This window comes from Photinus pyralis, unplaced genomic scaffold, assembly GCF_008802855.1.
Source record: "Photinus pyralis isolate 1611_PpyrPB1 unplaced genomic scaffold, Ppyr1.3 Ppyr1.4_LG7, whole genome shotgun sequence".
Lineage (NCBI taxonomy): Eukaryota > Metazoa > Arthropoda > Insecta > Coleoptera > Lampyridae > Photinus > Photinus pyralis.
In genome coordinates, this window is record NW_022170738.1 from 31,402,157 (window position 1) to 31,420,495 (window position 18,339).

The 18,339-nt window shown below is 38.5% G+C and overlaps 1 protein-coding gene across 5 annotated transcripts in view; it reads right to left on the reverse strand.

Moving 5' to 3' along the window:
- Nucleotides 1-18,339, reverse strand: part of LOC116175807 (microtubule-associated protein 4-like) — an 80,789-nt gene that overhangs the window by 57,187 nt on the left and 5,263 nt on the right. For all 5 annotated transcript variants that reach the window (XM_031494115.1, XM_031494112.1, XM_031494111.1 and 2 more), the window contains 5 exons: nt 10,620-10,729; nt 10,369-10,577; nt 10,130-10,318; nt 9,837-10,080; nt 9,625-9,789 (listed from right to left, as the gene is read on the reverse strand). In XM_031494115.1, the coding sequence (XP_031349975.1) occupies nt 9,625-9,789; nt 9,837-10,080; nt 10,130-10,318; nt 10,369-10,557 (787 nt within the window). In that variant the 5' untranslated portion in view covers nt 10,558-10,577; nt 10,620-10,729. The remainder of the gene's footprint in view (nt 1-9,624; nt 9,790-9,836; nt 10,081-10,129; nt 10,319-10,368; nt 10,578-10,619; nt 10,730-18,339) is intronic.

Below are 18,339 nucleotides of genomic sequence, written 5' to 3' on the forward strand. Positions count from 1 at the left end.
CCCCATTGAAGAAGTTCGTTTTCTGACTATACAATACATACCTTCTGTGGCTACTCCAAATTATTTTCCAATTATAAAATGTTTACATTATGCCTTGGTGGGGGTGCCACTTTTGTATACGAAACGAGTATGTGATCCCTTTTAATTTAAGAATTGCATTGAAATACATAAAAGATTATGCGTTCGCCATAAAGGCTTTAACAACTGTTGCGAATTTTCGCCCTTAGATTATCAAGAACAAATTAAGCTCCACTTCCGGGTAATTTAGCAAAATGCACCTCATCATGCGGCATCTCAAATTGACAAGGCAATAGATGAGATTTGCTATCTCGAACAAAAAAAATAGGGGACCGTGTACACACTATAAATCTGAGGGGTGTGATTCACCCCAAGTTTTATTGCCCATCTTACATCCAGACCGAGCCCAAACTGGTACACCCCAACGTCGTGACAGTATTTTTATTATATAGAGAGCAAAACTATTTACAAAGATACGCAAGCGCGCGTATTGCGTAAGGGTAAGTTTTTTGCCATTCGAGCGTACGTGTACGTATGTACTTCAGCCGATACTTGGGGGGTACTTGCATACGCGTACACGTGACTAGGGGATGAATTGACGGCTCAATTACTATTGAAGTGCCGTATATTTTTACATGAATTACTTTGTCGTTATTAGAAATTTTAATGATCTCAAAAAATGTTTACGTTCCCTTCGACTCCCCCATAGGGGTTCTTCTTAATTCCACATTTATTTTTCACCCCGGCGAAGCGCAATAATTGAACTCTAACTTACCCGGATTTCAAGCTGAAAAAGGGACACGCCACAAATGTCACTCAAATCACTTCGAAATGTAAAAAAGGCACTCGAGTTGCGCAAAAATGGAAACGTAATCGTACGATCGTTGCGGTAGAGTTGCGGTTAATGAATAGTACACTTCGGTGCATGTGAAGCAGGCGGCGGCGGCGGTGTCATCGGCGAAGGCAGCACCAGCTGGAGCAGGAAAGGTAAAACTTGCGAAAAAGTGGCGAAAACAATTAATCGCGAGCGTCACGCTTATGAGTTTCGCAATTGAAATCGGTTGACAACGCTCGGGACGAGGGGGTGCTCATCCTTCCTACTTAAGCCAAATTCGTGACGTCACATATTGGCAATGAGCAAAATTGCCTCCAACAACTAAAATACGATACGAAGAAAACAAGGCTGATTCATTCGTCGGTATATCATCTATCATAGTAGCTCTCTGAATAAATGATCATAACTTGACCTTGAACTTGCCAACAAAACCATCGTTCCCAAAGCACATCGACGAAAAAACGATTCCTAACTGTATCCGCAAGACCTAATTAGATACAGACGGCATGTTGAACAAATTTCTATTCCGGCGCCTTTTATTTCTTCTTACCTTGTACATATGCTTCGACTAACATGAAAGACGATACGACAGATGCAATTCGGTTTGAATGCAACATAAAACTGCGGTTGTTCATTTGATATCGACATGGCATCAAGTACAACCGGATTAAAAAATGTTCCGATTTACTTGCCTTTCATATCTTCCTCTCTCGGTCAGAGGAGGCACGCCACTGTTGACAACCCCCAAATTATTGTGTTACGGGGAGGTGAAGCTCAAACATCTCTTTCTGGTGAGCGCGAAGGTTTTTAGAGATTTCCTAAAAATATCCTCATCCCGTCTAAGCCCCCCTCCCCCCAAACTCCTCCTTATCGTAAACTTGTACAAACAACAAACGCAAACGAGCTCCTGAAAATTTAAGCGGTTCTTCCTTGGGCGATGATAAACATAGTACCTACTCAAAACAGAATTGGAAAATTCTACACCGTTCGCGAGTTATCATGTACACAGATGGACGGACGGATGGACGAACGGGCAGATAATCATGAACTCGGTTTAAGAGCAGGTTCATTGGTGTGCTTAGGGCGGGGCAATAAATATTTTGGGTACCTTGTGGGTTTATTAACGTACATTTTTTAAGTTCGCCGCTTGGGCATGGTGCAGCCCTTAAGAGTACAAACATAAAATATCTTCACTTTGATCGGAACCCACACACATGGTGCGAATTTATAGAGTACCTACTCTCCAAGAATAAAAATCTATCATGGGGAACATTACTCACTGTTCCTAATTTATTTTGCCGGTAGGAACTAATAATTACAAATGCCAAAGTCAATTTTGACATTTGTTTATTGCTTACGGGCTAGTTTGATATTTATTTATTTTCCACGGCCTACTTATGAATACAAAAATTTAAAAAACATTAAATTTCAACCGTTCCGAAGATCAGGGGATTTTCATAACGAAGACTGGGGAAAAATTTGCGTAAAATACTGATATTGAAGCATGGCGTACTTCAAATTTTCGTTTATGTACCGTTACTGAATCATGTTTGTTTGTTATGCCTAAAGTGCAGGTCATTATGCCGTTACATTATTTAATTAAGTATTTATTTATGTTGTCGCGAGGAAGTTCAGTGTGATGTTGCTCTGCAAGATTTAAATACTCCGTGACGGAAGTATCTAATGCAATCTGATTGTTCGCTGTCTCTGTTACTTTCTCGTGTGGACCGCAGTTCTTGCGTAGGTCCTCTTTCTGTACGAGTTGTTATTTATATTCCGTGGAGGTAGTACCTCATACAGTTTAATTATATGGCTTCCTCAATCTCGTGCGGATCGCAGCTCTTGTGTATTAGCAATACGAGAAGGGGGTCCACTAATTAACCTTTCTTCTATTACAGAGTCCATCGTCAAATTTTATTGGATCAACTATGAGAATCATACCTTACGAACCGATGGCAAGTGGTAGCGTATTACGGTAGTATGTCAAAAGAATACAAAGCAACATCAGGTATTCCTCAGGGTGCTGCTTTGGGCCCGCTACCTTTCTTATTATTGTTTAACTGCATTTGATTCGATTTTATCGTACAATTTGAGAAGTTTTATTCGTGAATGTTCTCTTGCATTTTGTTGCCGTAATTGATTTATTTTATGTATTTCTGTAGACTATGCCGGGGATTTTGTCTCGAAGAAGGTTTCCCTCCCTGGTATCGCCTTGTTGTCTGCGTAATATATTTAATTGTTCTTGTCTATTCTTACGCACAAAATTATGCACTTTATTCAATCCCTTCGCGATTATGTCTCACGTCCCAACTCATAAAAGAACCAATTACCAACGTAGGAGTTCATTTGTGCCATAGTTCATTACTAACGAGATTCAAAAGTGCCGCGAAACGTCCGTCGTTTCGACTTGAAAGTAAGGCGACTCTGCTCGTAGTATTTTCCCAAAATTGCCAACTGTAAGTATAGGTGCATAGGGTAAGTCACCACAGCAGTGCCGGCTTGGAGGACCCCTAGGATCATTACAATATACTTTTTTTTTATATAAATTTGCCGCTAAACAGTTCGTTTTAGACAGCAAGTGTGATACATAAAGTCGAACTAAAATTACCGGAGGAATCCAAATATGCAATAATATACAGTTGGTACCATTAAAAAATTTAGTTTTGACATGAATCACCCTGTATATGGGTTTCGATGAAAGTGAAAATGTTTTAGGTTTGTAACCTTAAGGGTTCCTCACCATGCTGTAACGGCGAACTTCACAAATGTTAACCATAACGTTCAGTGCACACTCCACACACTATTACGCTCACCTTAAGCGCACCAATTCCAAAAAATTGCTTCAAAAATAACGGAGATAATCGATTGTTCCGAGACTTTTTACTTACCCTGTATTTTATGTATCGATATGGCGGTACTTATCAAAACATGAGAGGTTTATGTACAGGGTGGTTCAAATTCGTGGCTCACCATTTGGATCTTCGTAACTGAGAGAGATAGTTTAAACCGATTAAAAAAACTCATTTGACATTTTTGAAAAATCGTTGAAATTAACTGAGGTATCACCGAAAAACTGAAAATGTCAAATTTGGTTTTCACTTTCCCTAACTTAAACGGCCTATAGTCACTTTTTTCGGAAAATATGCATCTGTTGTCGGCTAGAGACTAAATGGATAAGCTACAAACTACTTTCTTATTTCTTACAGACTCCATATTGGCTTTTACGAAATGAGATAGAAGAAGACAAAAAAAGAAACTCATTTAAATGCATTGCCATCAGAACAATTTTGATTCAGCAAGATCTAGTTACCCGTGGATGTTTTGTTGAGAAATGAATGCCAGAAAAAAGAAGCGAACATTTTGGAGATCTTACGGGAACGTAACTCCCAAATGAATTATTTAGAACAATTGGTTTATTTTAAAAAAAGTTACCTACCTAGCACCGATTTCTTTTGCCGTACTTAATTATTACACCCTGTATACCTTGCCTAGACAAAAGCAACAAGTATATAAATTGCACAAATCTAAATGGTACAGTAAATTTATTGGGCAGCAGTGGAAGCAAAGGTCGAGTCGCAAATTAATATTTAGTTGCATGCAAAAGTTTTTGAATGTTTTGAAACATTTCTTCGGAGGTAAATAAATGAAGTAAGGAGGAGGGGCCATATTTTCTACAAAGTTGACCTTGTTCTGAAGGTTGTTGGTAACCTGGGATTGGACGCCACCCCTTTCGGTGAGTAAAGAATGTTGAATTGAAATCTCCTCCCCTCCCCCTCCCAGTTTCAAAAATTCAAATTCCGTTACAACAGCCATAATTTTGCACCACTAACACAAATTGGTAGTTGCATGTAAAAGTTATACGCTATTTACTTTCAAAAACGGCATCGCAGGAAACAGCTCAAACCTATTCATTTCAAAAAAATTTCAAAACGGATGTGGGTCTCGACGGACAGGGAATCAAAAAGCAAACAATAGCACTTTGCACCAAAACAAACATTTTTTCCAAATGAACCAAGAACACAAAATACTATATAGTTTGAAAGTTACACTCCAAAAAACCTCAAATTTGCGTTTCTTCTTTTTTTCAGATATAGAAGCGTGCAACTAACAGCTTTGTAAAAAATTTTCGCTATGCTCTTTTCAATTTTGTAAAAATTATTCGAAAATTGATGGTGTACACTTAAAAAAGGGGTAAAAATCTGGGGATCCTTAAATAAAAAAATAACGAATGAAAAAACAATTAAATTTCAACCACACCACCAGTAATACATTACTGCTACTTAATATAATAAAGTAATTAAACAAAATGAATTAACATGCCAGGCTGAAAAATCTATGTGAAATATCAGAAATATGTGTACAGGCTGTTCCATGTTGCTTAAGAACCTGCCAATTGTTTCTAAACTTCTACAGTCACGTTCATTTAAAATCCTGTAAAAATGAACCCCATTATAAACATTAATTAATTATTGATCGGTGCCTCTGTAATGCAATGCGTAGGCGCTACTCTCGTTAATTGGCGTTTCAATTAATGTAATGTAATTGAATGTTTGCAGAACTACATGCACGTAAAATAATAATCTTTCAGTTTCCACGAGCGTTATGAAATGGTATGGTGTTTAGTTTTATTTTTAAGTGGGCGAGATTTCAGTCAGCCCATCCCACTATACACATTGAAAATAAGAATAGTACGCGCTCTTTCCTGGCGTCGCCAAAGTTCTTTTCAGTTCAGTTCAGGTCCATTTAAATCTGTGTAGGCAGCAGTTACCAACGCGACTTCAAATACACTAGCAGTGCACATACATAGATAGCAATAATTGTTATTTATTATTTAAGACGATAATGGGGTAGTTTAACCATTGAGTGAGTTAACTTTCACGAGATGATTGGTTTCCCTTGATTGTCGTGTGTAATACAAAACATTATTTTATAGCAGAAGCCATATAAATCATTCTAAAGCTTCTGACAATTCTGATTTTCCATAAAAACAGCATTACTATATATTCTAAACGGCATTTTATATCGTGCTCTGTGTCCCATTTAAAATAAGAATAAGAATTATTTACATCATTCACACAATTCTCGTAGCCCCCAATCCTACTATCCACCTCTCCTTTTATAACGCTTCCGATTTCGAATTTGGCAAGTTCGCTCCTAAATAGCTCAAAAACGGATCATTTTATGTTCCAGCGCGTTACCGAAATTGTAGCGTGCGTCGAATAAACAAAATACATAGTAACAATTTGAATAGATGAACTAAATAATCCTCGACTAAGCAACAGCGGACCGAAGAAAGTTAACACGCACTAATAAATAAAACGGTAGACGAAAAGAAGTTTAATGGTCTACATAAGCTAAAAATATTACTACTTTATTATAATTGTAATTTAGCTATGCGTATAGTTATTAATTTCCCCACAAGACTTGTACCATTCTTTTGGACGGAAATCGGCAGAGATCAAGAACCTCGTCCAAGTAATCAACAAAGCCGCCAATTAATTGATGGATACTGGCTTATCACGCTATTTTTAAATCGCCGTAAAAACAAGTAATTTGAGGGATAACAGCGCGATCGGGTCAAGCTCAATGAAAAACGGACCACGGTTAATAAACTTCCAATTAATCAACTAAAGATCTGGATGTTTCCCATACACCACGCCTAGTTTTTGAGTAGACAAAATCTTAGTTGCACGCTGAACACACAAAGAGAGCCTACAGTCAATCTCCAGGGCAACGTAACAGCACTATTTCAGTGTGCCAAAAACAATAAGACACAGAAGTAAATAAATACCAACCAGAGAAAGCTGCCCCAAACAAAAATAATTAGGGTGTTAGAATTAGCTTATTTGAAATGGCATTTTTCTCATTGCCGATGGCATCTACTGTAGGTACTCGAACATCGGCCAGACATTATCGATCCTTCACCAGCGCCGTTTGTTCCCGCATTCCGCGTTTCACTAAAGTAAACATTTGTCGAAAAGATAACAAATTTAAACGTAGAACAGTGGAGCGTTCACCGCCCGCCGACGGGATTTAGGAAGCTTACAAATGACAATAAAAGGTATAGCAGAGGCTTACATCATCCACGCGCCCGGTCATCATTTTCAATTTTAGACAGCTAGGGTTGGGCCGCAGGGTTTGTTTATCGTTAATTAAATTTAATATGACGTCTAATTGCGTTATTATTAATGTAAGTAGTTTTGTACCACACGCGCCCAATGGAACGCGGAAAGTGTAATATTTGTTTATACTGCTGTGTCTGCTTTGTTGCCTAACATTCAGGCGATTGCATATATCTGCAACTTGTTGAGAAATATAAGCCTGTAACGTCATAATTAACACATTTCATGAGAGGGGAACGAGCTATACAGGGGGCGCTAAACCCTTTACATGTACCTAGTTAAATGGGGAACGTGCTACATCCATTACAAGAAGTGAAATCGTTGTTTACAATGTCATGTAATTTAACAAAATGATTACAAAATCTTCTTTCACAACTTCATAACGTTCAGAATGACATGTATGCCTCTTGTCTCTCAAACGGAAATCAATCAATCACTTAAACTCTGAATGGGGATCTACCTTGGGATGGAAACTCATTTGCTAAATTATCCTAAAGACATTAGCCGATATTTTGATAACTTCCCTACCTAAAATAATAACCGACCCTAGTTCTCCTTATTGGCATATGCAAGATGTAATGAGTTTATTATCAACATTTGATTTCAATGGCACTCTCCAAACAAAAGTGGCTGTTTTGATGTTTCTTTTGAACTGTTTCAAAAGTATCTTTAACCTTTCTTTGTCTTAAACCAGAATCGTTACTTAATTTGCTTGGAACGTTTGCAATTTTTTTAATAACTTCGTTTCTTTGGTATTCATTTGGAGTTTTTTCTAAAAAATTCTTTAAAATTTGTATTTCGCATAATCATTTATCATTGCCTGTATTTAAAATGTTTTGCTTGGGCAATAATGGACGACATAAATGTTAAATTGTGGACGTTGAAGCAAAGCGATGTATTTGATGTTTTTTATGTACATGCAATTTATCATTTTACGAGTTTCATGGTATCGTCTTGTATGGGTAGTATATTTATTTGCTCTTATCTTTTCTGGCGCACAAAATTCTGTATTCAATTCCCTTGCCGATTAAATCTCACATAAAAAGAACTGATAACATACCGTAGGATCTATTCGCGTCGCCTAGAGGATTTAATTATGGACACCGCAACTCAAACTGCAGCAAGTGTGAACACCCGCGTGAAGTTGCGATTGCACCATGGTTCATTTTTTGTCAAAAGTTAAATCAGATGAAACTTTTACTGCGGCAGCCCGGTGCAGTATTCAATATTGTTTTAATGTCCAAGAGAAATTTGTTAATGCCTCTCGTCTTGATCGCGCAATTCAGTAATTAAATAAAAGCACTCAACTGTTCACACCTTTTTACCCGCTTCCTGACCCACACTGTAACTTTTTCTTTCGCCGTTTTTGCTTCTCCAACAGTCTTATATAAATATAATATGCTGCCCCTACAACTATTGCGTCATTCACTCTATAAACAAACGTTTCCCTCAACGTACGCGAATAAATTGCGAGGCTGAAACTGCAAGAAATGCTGCAACCAAAACATGTTGCAAAAGTACTGCTTTGGTGTGACCTCTTTCCAGAATTTTATAATTTCCCAGCTTTCTAAATCTCTTCCTGAGTGGCCCCTTCCAAAGCATTCGAGACCCTTAAAAAAAAGTAGGTTCTTCCTAGAACTGAATAAGCACTCCTACATTGTGCAAAGGGTAGAGATGATCTGCAAAAGGCATAAAGAGCGCTAGAATGCACAATCAAGCGTATAAAAGATTCTAGAAAGATGTCTATGGCAATCACTTGAAGGAAGCGGACACTCGAAGAAAAGATCTAATAGGCTTTGAGAGGTTCCTTATAGTGCTTCCCAGAAACTCCTTTTGCACTTTTGGGAGCCGTTCCTTAAGCTCTGAAAAAGTCCAATAATGCTCTGGGAAATACTTAAAAGACTCTGCTAGTGTGAAAGAGTAGGAGTATAAGAAAAGGTCTAACAAGCTTTGACAGAAATTTTTTTTTTGTTTTTCCATACAATTTTTTGGAAATTATCTTTTATACAAACCTTGTCTTGATAATAACAAACACAGCAAAAAAAGGATTATCTAATTTGGTGCAGTCGTTCTGAAGTTATGCGCGTTCTCGTACATATATTTCAGCGATTCATTTTTATTTATTTTATATAGCAGATGTTGAATTGGCATTTTAATACCTTTGAATGAATTTCTTTAACGGTTTGGGTAGATAAAGTGGTCACTTTAACGGCAAAAGTAGATAACGTGAAACAAACCATTGTGCATTACAATGATATCTGTCATTCTTATTAAAAATGGGACGCGTAGCACAAAATAAAATGAAGTTCAAAACATACAATATTGTTTCAATGGAAATGATGGGAGAACCTAAACTTATATAAGCATACCAATTATGAAAAAATTGCTTCCTCAATAACGGAGATGATCGATTTTTTGTTGTGGTTAATGGGAGGAAAAAATTAAAGGGGCTTTTTGGGACGCAGCACATTTTTCGTTTTTCTTTTAAGTCGTTCATATATCTACCAGACATCCTGTATGGTCCACACCAAGGATGAGATCCTCTGATTCCCACCACGAAGCACTTAATTCAAAGCATCGCAATCTCACTGCGCATACTGTATACATTTTATACAGCGCAGTATAAAAAAATAATAATCGAGAACTAACCTTGGTTATGAGCAAGTTCCTCGTACACACACTGAGCGGCCTCTTTCTCCGAAATAACATCCCACAATCCATCGCAAGCCAAAATCAAAAAATCTTCACTTCCATTCAGAGGTATCTCCCGAATATCGGGCACGGCAGTTACATAAGGTTTGTACTCCAAATCGCCTAAAAGTATCACCATTAAATCTTTGCTGCAGCGGAATGCCGGTCACCTATCGCTCGCGAAACCGCCAGCTGACCATTTACTCGCCAAGAGCCCCAAAATATGATCGTGCCCCCTAGCTCTTCGATGCGTTGCTTCTCGTCCTCCCTGCAAGGCTTGTGAGGTTGGACGCATTGCAAAGAATGCCCTTGGCCTACCAAAACCGCCTGTGAATCGCCGACCCATGCGATGTACAACGTTTTCTCCTTATGTTTGAGCAAAGCGCAAATTGCGGTGGTACCGCTACGAAAATTCTAAAAATCCCACGTCACTAACAACGTCTCGTCCAACGCAAAGACTTACCTCAACTTTACATTTGTCGTTGAACAAGGTATCAGTTTTTAGAAAAGCTTCTCGTAATGCCAACTTGGGGTTGGTGCAAAACTGTTTGTTTTCACCCAAAAATTGGTGTAAATGAGCACAGCTGTACGCCGCAGCGTCGTGTCCTGCATGACCATCGAATATTGCATAATAACTGGACGGACTAACTTCCTGCAATCTTCCCTTACAAATGCAAATAGGCAAAAGCTTGGCGAACAAACCTTATTCGAAAACAGAGTGCTTAAATCGTGCACGATTACGTGGCGATCCTCCATTCGCCTTCGACTGTTTTTGATTGCGCATGCGCTTACTACATTATATGGAGGCCCTGGAGCTGGAAGACTGCAAAGTTTGCTGTTGTCTAAATATCGCCGACAGACTTCATTTGTTTTGCCGATGACGCTCTGCATAAAACGAAGTGGCTCGTACGCTACAACAATCATCAGTAATTCGCCAATAAACCAGCTCTCACCTTTATCTAATGGATTGAATCCGCATAATGTGGGCTCTTTTTTGCATGTACTTCTCACTTCTTGTATTATTATTTTTATGAGGGGCGCTAATAAGGGCTGGGGGCATTTTCTAGAAACAATTAAATATTGTTAGTGAATGATGTAATAGTGGTGGCGTTAAGATCAACAACTTTAACCCGTCACTAATGCAACAGTGCAGCATGTTTTGCATAATAGTTACGTGTAGTAGATCCAGGGGGTATGGAATACCCCCCGCTATTCACATCCATATCGATAGCATTGGCTGTCCATTAATACAGTATTTTGGTTTACGAGAACACGGTTTATCTCATCCAACTACAAAACGTCAAAGTATCGTAACGAATGATGCGGGGAAACAAGAAAGCGTTTTTCAAAATCTGATAGTTTTGACATTTTAAGACATAAAAATAACATAGGAGGAAGTTTGGTGCATTTTTACGTAGAAATAAATGGCCTAGAAATAATTTTCATACCCACTACCATTTTGGGGTATTATTGTAACGAATATTCCAGAAATCCCAATAGACATCGAGGCGCCATGAAAGATTAGTAATCGGCGATAAAGAACGAAGACGGATGTGATGTAATCTTTCCTAGAAATATGACGTGTTTGTTCGAGAACATTCTAGAAAATTTAATCCGGCAAATTAAGAAGTATAATTAACAGTAGCTAATTAAAAGAGTTGAGCCAATTACATATATTTATGTTTATCGTAGGGACGTAGGCCATGATTAAATAAAGAAATTTTAATTTTTTGATATAAACAGTCGAATACGCTGTGCCGGCTGGAAAAACCGTCTTTCCCTCCATAAGATGGCCAAGTGTTTTGCTTTTCCTGATTTCTTAGAGAAGAAATTGAGTCATCCATCTCATAATCTTATACTGAGATCGCAGAAATTATAGAAATGTGCGTACTGGAGATTCCCAAGGTTTTCAAGGTCCCTCCTAATGCTTTCCTATATCCGATTTTAAGATGTTTATGATCTCCAAGATTCCACAAGGTTTCTAAGCCGTCTAAAATTGCTTAGGCTCTTAGCATTCCTAGGACTGCAAAGATTACGAAGATTTATCATTAATCCTGAGATTCCTATGCATCGCAATCCTAAATACAGGAAGATTCCGGAGACCACTGATATTCCGAACGATTCCCAAAAGTTTCAATGGTTCAAATTTTTATTATTCCCATGTTGCCGAAAACTTCCTTATATTATACTGATACTCTCCAAGACACCTAACATTCCTACGATCTTTTACATAGGTATCATTGGTTCTTGTTCGTAAGTAGTTTGTAGGTCATCTAAGATCCTACTGTAATGAAGCACTCGTTTTTAGTTTTAACGTTTTCCGGTTTTTGGTTACCACTCTGTATCTAGAACGTTTTAAGTTGGGCGCTTCGTTACGAAGTGTCTGCGTTGAAGATAAACGCTAAATGTCTAGAGCTGTGTTTCGGCCACCGCTACCGTAAATAACGCTACAGTTAATTCGCCGTTTGTAACCGTTCCAGTCCGGATATTTCAATTGTCTGTATTGCGTCCGAAAGCTCTTGTCGTTTAGAAGACGAGGCAAATTAATATTTTAGAATTTCAGCCATTATTAGCAGGTTTTTGTTTCCTATGCTAATCTAAAACGAGCATTTAAACGATTTAGTTCGATATATTGCTGATGCAGCAATTACCATGTATGCAGATGACACATCGATTTTGCTAGGAGAAGTTGCACTGGAAGATGTCATCAGTCATGCCACAGAGGTACTGGAGCCGCTCTTTAAATGGTTCTGCTCAAATAAGTTATACCTGAATACTGATAAAAAATTTTATGTTATTCTATGCGGGTAGAATCTATAACGAAGATACTGCCTTGTTACGGACAAACAATAATATCATACACCAAGTGACCAATGCAAAATTTCTAGGAATTGATATAGACAGTTCTACAACATGGGAAAGCCACTGCAATAATATTATACATAAATTAAGCTCTGTCTGCTACCAGGTCAGGTTTCTTCGTACCTGCTTATATATCAGCACTCTTAAGAGTTTTTACTATGCTGAAGTTCAGTCCACGCTGCAATATGGTATACTGCTATGGGGTAACTCAAACTATGCAAAGGGTGTCTTTGTTAGTCAAAAACAAATTATAAGATGCTTGGTGGGTGCCAAAAGTGGGGTATCCTGCAAACCATTATTTCAAGTGCTATGCATAATGACATTACCCTCTCTGTATATATATGAGGCGGCTAACTATGTCAAAGGGAACCTCAACAAATTTCGTACAAACCTAGCCATTCACGGGAGATGTACAAGATTCGGCAAGAAGTTACTATTACCACAACATCGATTAAGGCTGACTAATGCCAGTTTTAAGTGTATGACGATTAGGATCTATAACAAACTGCCCAAGGAGATAATAGACGCACCAACAAAAGCGAGTTTCAAAGATAGATTAAAGCACATGTTAATCCAAAATTGTTACTATAATATATCTGATTTTCTGTATCAATAGCTAGCTTTTTCCAATAATTTAATCGACGTATCTCTTACTTTTGTTTTCGTGTATGAGATCAATAAACGTAAATAAATAAATAAATTTGAACTGCAAGACCGTGCAGATTTGCGCCGTTATCAGGTTGATAAGCGACTTTTATGCCGATCCAAAAAATTTCGATTAACACTTACTGGACTACCGATTTTAGAAATTTCAATCAGGTCAATTAAGTGAAATTAACTAAATAAATGTGTCGGCAGGTCGCACAATTAATTAAAGAAGTTGTGGTTTTTGGACGTATTAACGGAATACGCCGGCCGGTATAGGGTATACTTAACAGAGCCCGCTATTGAGCAGCAGTATAAACATGTTCAGTAAGATTATGCTTATGCATTAGATGTCGTTGCAAATAATTTAAAACCATTTTAAAACGTTAAAGTTTGTACAATTCGAATTTCTTATTATTGATATTATTACCATTGTTCAATTAAACAGGAGTGTAAACTTTGACGCTTTAAATATTTGCAGCGACATCTAATGCGTAAATACATAAGCGTAATTTTACTGAACAAGAGTCAATAACATGGAGGTGTCGTTTAGTTAGGTTGAAATAATGCGGAAGATGAGAGCGAGTCACCTTGTAGAGTAAAAATACGTGTTGTTAACGTAATTTCGGTCGGAATATTGGAAATGGTAGTCGGAACATCTGTTATGTAGCGTAATTGTGAATTCAGTCGGAAATTGTTTTATTTACTTAATTCAATTTTTTGATAAATTCAATTTATATGATAAATTGAAAAACGCATAAATAAGGGAACATTTAAAGTTATATCTAATCCCGTGTTAGTAAAAAGTCATTATATCGGACAAAAATTAATTGGTTTTGCGACAAACAATGCCACGTGCGAGATGAGCAACCATTTTTTTATCAACTAATGTGTCAATTTGAATCCCATTCGAAATCCAGGGGTAATTTTGGAAAGAAAAAGGAACAATTGTGTAATTTGAGGTAGCTAGATAGGTGTTTGTTGGGTGGTATAGTGACCGCACGCAGCATTATTATTTGGCGCCCAACGTGGGGCCACAGGATTATTTATTTAGCGCCCAACGTGAGGCCACAGCAAGCAGGGCCCGCCTTTTATATTTCAAATCAATGATTTTTGTATTTTCATACGGTTTTATTTATGTTCAGATAAGTATTCTGTATTATCCTTTTTCTGGACTGTTCCAAAATTACCTCTACCCTCGCCTCTACCACTGTATCCTGTTAAAAACGTTACCAATGTTCACCATACACATATCTGCGTTCACCATGTCTAGTCTGGAGGCATGGACTATGGGCATTATGACCTTGACAGCTTGTACTGTTACCTCCGAAGCCCTACTGCATATTAACCTACTTTGGCGCACAAGTTGGAAAAGTTTTAAACCTTGAATTTGTTAGAGAAGAAATTGATTCAACAATTAAGGCAGGCAATTATGTAACTATTATTTGGACGTTTAGCTAAAGTAGGCGCTAAAACTATGAGCATTAATTGCGCAGACAGTGTAATTAGCGCAAAAATTTGGTCGCACTTGACGCAATAGTGTACATGTTTTGCGCAAAAAGTGATAGAACGTTCTGAAGGTGTCTGATGCAAATCTGAAACGTAAATCAATTGTTTTTCCAGTTCAGTTCGGTCACTCGCATTAAAATAAAAAATAAATATTGTTTACAACAAATTATTTTATTCGAATAGAAACAGAAATACTAAAAATAAACGAACAAAACCGGCGATCCTTTGCCGAAAGTAAACAAAACAGGTACAAAAAAATACGTAAGATTTACAAAGAAATACAATACTGTTCTTTGCCAGGGTGGTTAATACGTAATCGACGACGTTTTATATTCTGAATTAAACGAGCCCACCCCCCCCTCGCGCGATATTTACCATGTGATGTGCATATACTTAAGGTAGGTGCACTCAAGCTTTCCCACCCCCATTTCAACTGCGAATTCAAAACCCATACAATTTGTTGAGGCGCGCTTTTAAAACCGACGGAAATTGCTCGTAGCGAATCGCAAATTCCGCATTAAAATGGAATCTGTAAGATACGAGTATGTTGGAGACGGCTTCCTTGACGTCCAATTTCACGTTCTCAAATGATGCGACCGCGTCGCAAAAGTAAACCAAATTGTCGATGACCGACTGCGGATTTCTGACAATTAGTTCACACAGTCCCCGAAATCCAATGTACTTTTCCTCACAGTCCGCGACGTTGCGCATGGCTAGGCAGCAAGGGCGCAAGATCATTGGTAAGTATGGCAACACTGAATCGGTGGAAATTAATCCGATGGTACACAGAGCTAGTGCGACCGTTTGATAAACCGTTTTTCTACCGTTAACGTCGACCATAATTTTCAAAAAGGGGCCCATAATCGAATCGGCATAAGGAGCGATTTTGTCTCCCATCACTAAGGCCAACTTTCCAATGACCCAGGCGGCGTTGTTACAGACGGGTTCGTAACGAATGTCTAAGTTATTGATAATTATCGGAAGATAGTCGGAGATTGTGGGCTCTAGTAGATGAAAGCAGTGTTTCACGAGTTCGCCATAGAGGGCGAGGGCTGGTTGGCGAACTTGCGGCGAGTGCTTTTGCAATGAAAAATATAGCTTAGAGATCAAATTGGAATTCGCGATGATACTCGGGAAATGCGATTTAAGCGCCAAGGCGAGGCCTAACAAGGTTTCGTGCGCGACGCATGCGGGTTCCCAATCGGGTAACTCGCAGTTCAGTGCATCGTCGACGCCAGACAGCGAGTCATTGATGATCCACATGCATCGATCGAATACAGTTTTGGCGTAAGGTATGAAACCAGACTCGATAGCAACAGCAATGTTTGATAGGCAGTCCATTAGTCCCATGAACTGGTAGTCTTTATAGTCTTTGGCATGTTCGAGTTTTTGCATTAGAGGAGGAAGAAGTAGATTGATATAGTCGGGTTGACACAGGTATATGCCAACTGTGCGGGCCAGAACCCCAATTGCATCGTAGAGAAGCAAATAACTGGCAAATTTAAATTTGCCGAAACATTCTGAAAATGCGTGCAAGATTACATAAATATGAGGTATTAGTCGTAGCTTGGCCTCCTCTTGAAAGACACAAAAAGCGGACAGACAAGCTCTTTGAACACGCTTGTTTCCGTCCAAGAAGTGGTTTAGCAAAATGGTCCTCATGGGAACGAAGTAATTTCGAATCAGCTCCTCGTCTTTCATTAGCCAAACTATGTACCGGCTCATTGTCCAACAGGTGATTACACGAATCAACGAATACTCGCTGTCCAACGATTGAAATAAATATTGGAATAGCTCGGGTAGGTGAGGGTGCAAATCATGACAACAGCCTTCCGCAATCGCCCCTAATGCCAAAATTCCTGACTCTCGCACGATAAAGTCTGAACTGTTGAGAGCCTCGGCTATTAATGGGAGAATTCCCTGCAGTAAGCTATCACCAAATACACCGGCCAATGCATCGAGAGAAGCTGCACTGCACTTCCTTAACGTCCACCCTGTATATGGCTCATTAGCGGCATCATTCTGCTCTTCATTAAAGCCATGGAACGGTTGCATATCTTCAGGCAGATCCTCCAAGTCCTCGTCAATTCCAATATAATTCTTTAAGGTGATCAACTCCTCCGCCGTATACTGCATGTTTTTCAACAAAATTGGCAATATCAAATGCAGGTATGGCCCCAAGACCTCCTTGCAAATGTCAACCTTCACGAGCGCAAGCCAAAACTCGCACGCTTGCAGTGCAATTTCCACATTCGCACTGTTCACCTTATCCACGATGAATTCAATCACGGGGCTAATGTGAGGAAAAATATCGACACACTGCAATTCGACAAGCGACACAAACGCGCGGCAAAGCGAGATCTGCACCTGAACGTCACCATCGGGCAAAATACAAAGCATGTTAATGACAAGCGTCTTCGAATCGAAATACACATTCTCCTCGAGCAGGTGATTGACAAATTTCAAGCAGCCCGCACGAATTCGCGTATTCTCGCAAAGTATTAATGCAATAAACTTGTCAATCAAGAGGGTAATAGATGGATCCTTGTAGCCGTGTTTGGCGCAATACTCCTCGCATATTTTGAATAGGGCGATTAGAGCCGTTTCGGCCACCTGAACATTTCCACATTCCAGCAGGTTGCAAAGTTTCGGCAGTAAGTCGGACGATTTGGTCAAGTCAATTTTTGTGAATAAGATGCCCATTAACGTCGTGACACTTGAACGTACCTCGCAAGATGAGTCGAGCAATAATTTAAAGCACTCCTCTTGAAGGCTAGTTAAGACCGTTTCAGAGAAAGTCTCGAAACTGGTTAGAATGTTATTTTTGAGAATGATTGCGCTTAGTGAACGTATGTAGTCTTCGTAGAGCTGGCTGTTTTGAAGGATGTAGAGGAGGTAGTTGGGAAATTTGGGATCTTTGTACATCGCTAACAGGTGCCCCTGCACTTTTTTTTGGATTTCGTTATCAGGTATTATGGAATCTTGCAACAGCTCGACAACCAGATTTAGTTCTTCGATATTAGGCGACCATTGACTAACATCCATTTTGTTTCACCTATTTAAAAATTAAAGTTTCAAACAAATTGAAAGGGAATAAAGTCGACACAGAGGAGGAGGAAGAGGTTTAGGGTTATGATTTACAAACATAAGTAAATTTAACGAAAAGGAAAATACCTTCTTTTGGGAAATTCTTGAAATAGATTAACAACAAAAAGGAACTTCAAAATAAATATGACAATAGTTTACTTAAAACGGTAAAACAATTGAAATTGCAAAGTCGGCGTTTTATGGATTTTCGCTCCGTTTTTCGATCAATGTGCAGGATTATTTTCATTGCGCGTAGTAGTAACACTGCTATAAAAATCCAAGTCATTAAGCAGTGGCGTAACTATAATTTTCAAATTTTGGATTTTAAGTGACCCTTAAGCAAGAAATTACCTATATTATTTATTAATTTTATACTATAATCTATTATAAAAATGTACTAGTCGATTTTTATCATTTAGACGCACCTTTATGTTCCTAAGTATTCGAAGAATTTGGTTGAATTCATCTGTTTCTACGAAATTTTCAATTGTTCTCCTTGATCTATTAGGTTATTTAATTCCTCCAATTATTTAATTTCTTCAGATTCTTCGGACGTCGGATGCTTTTGAT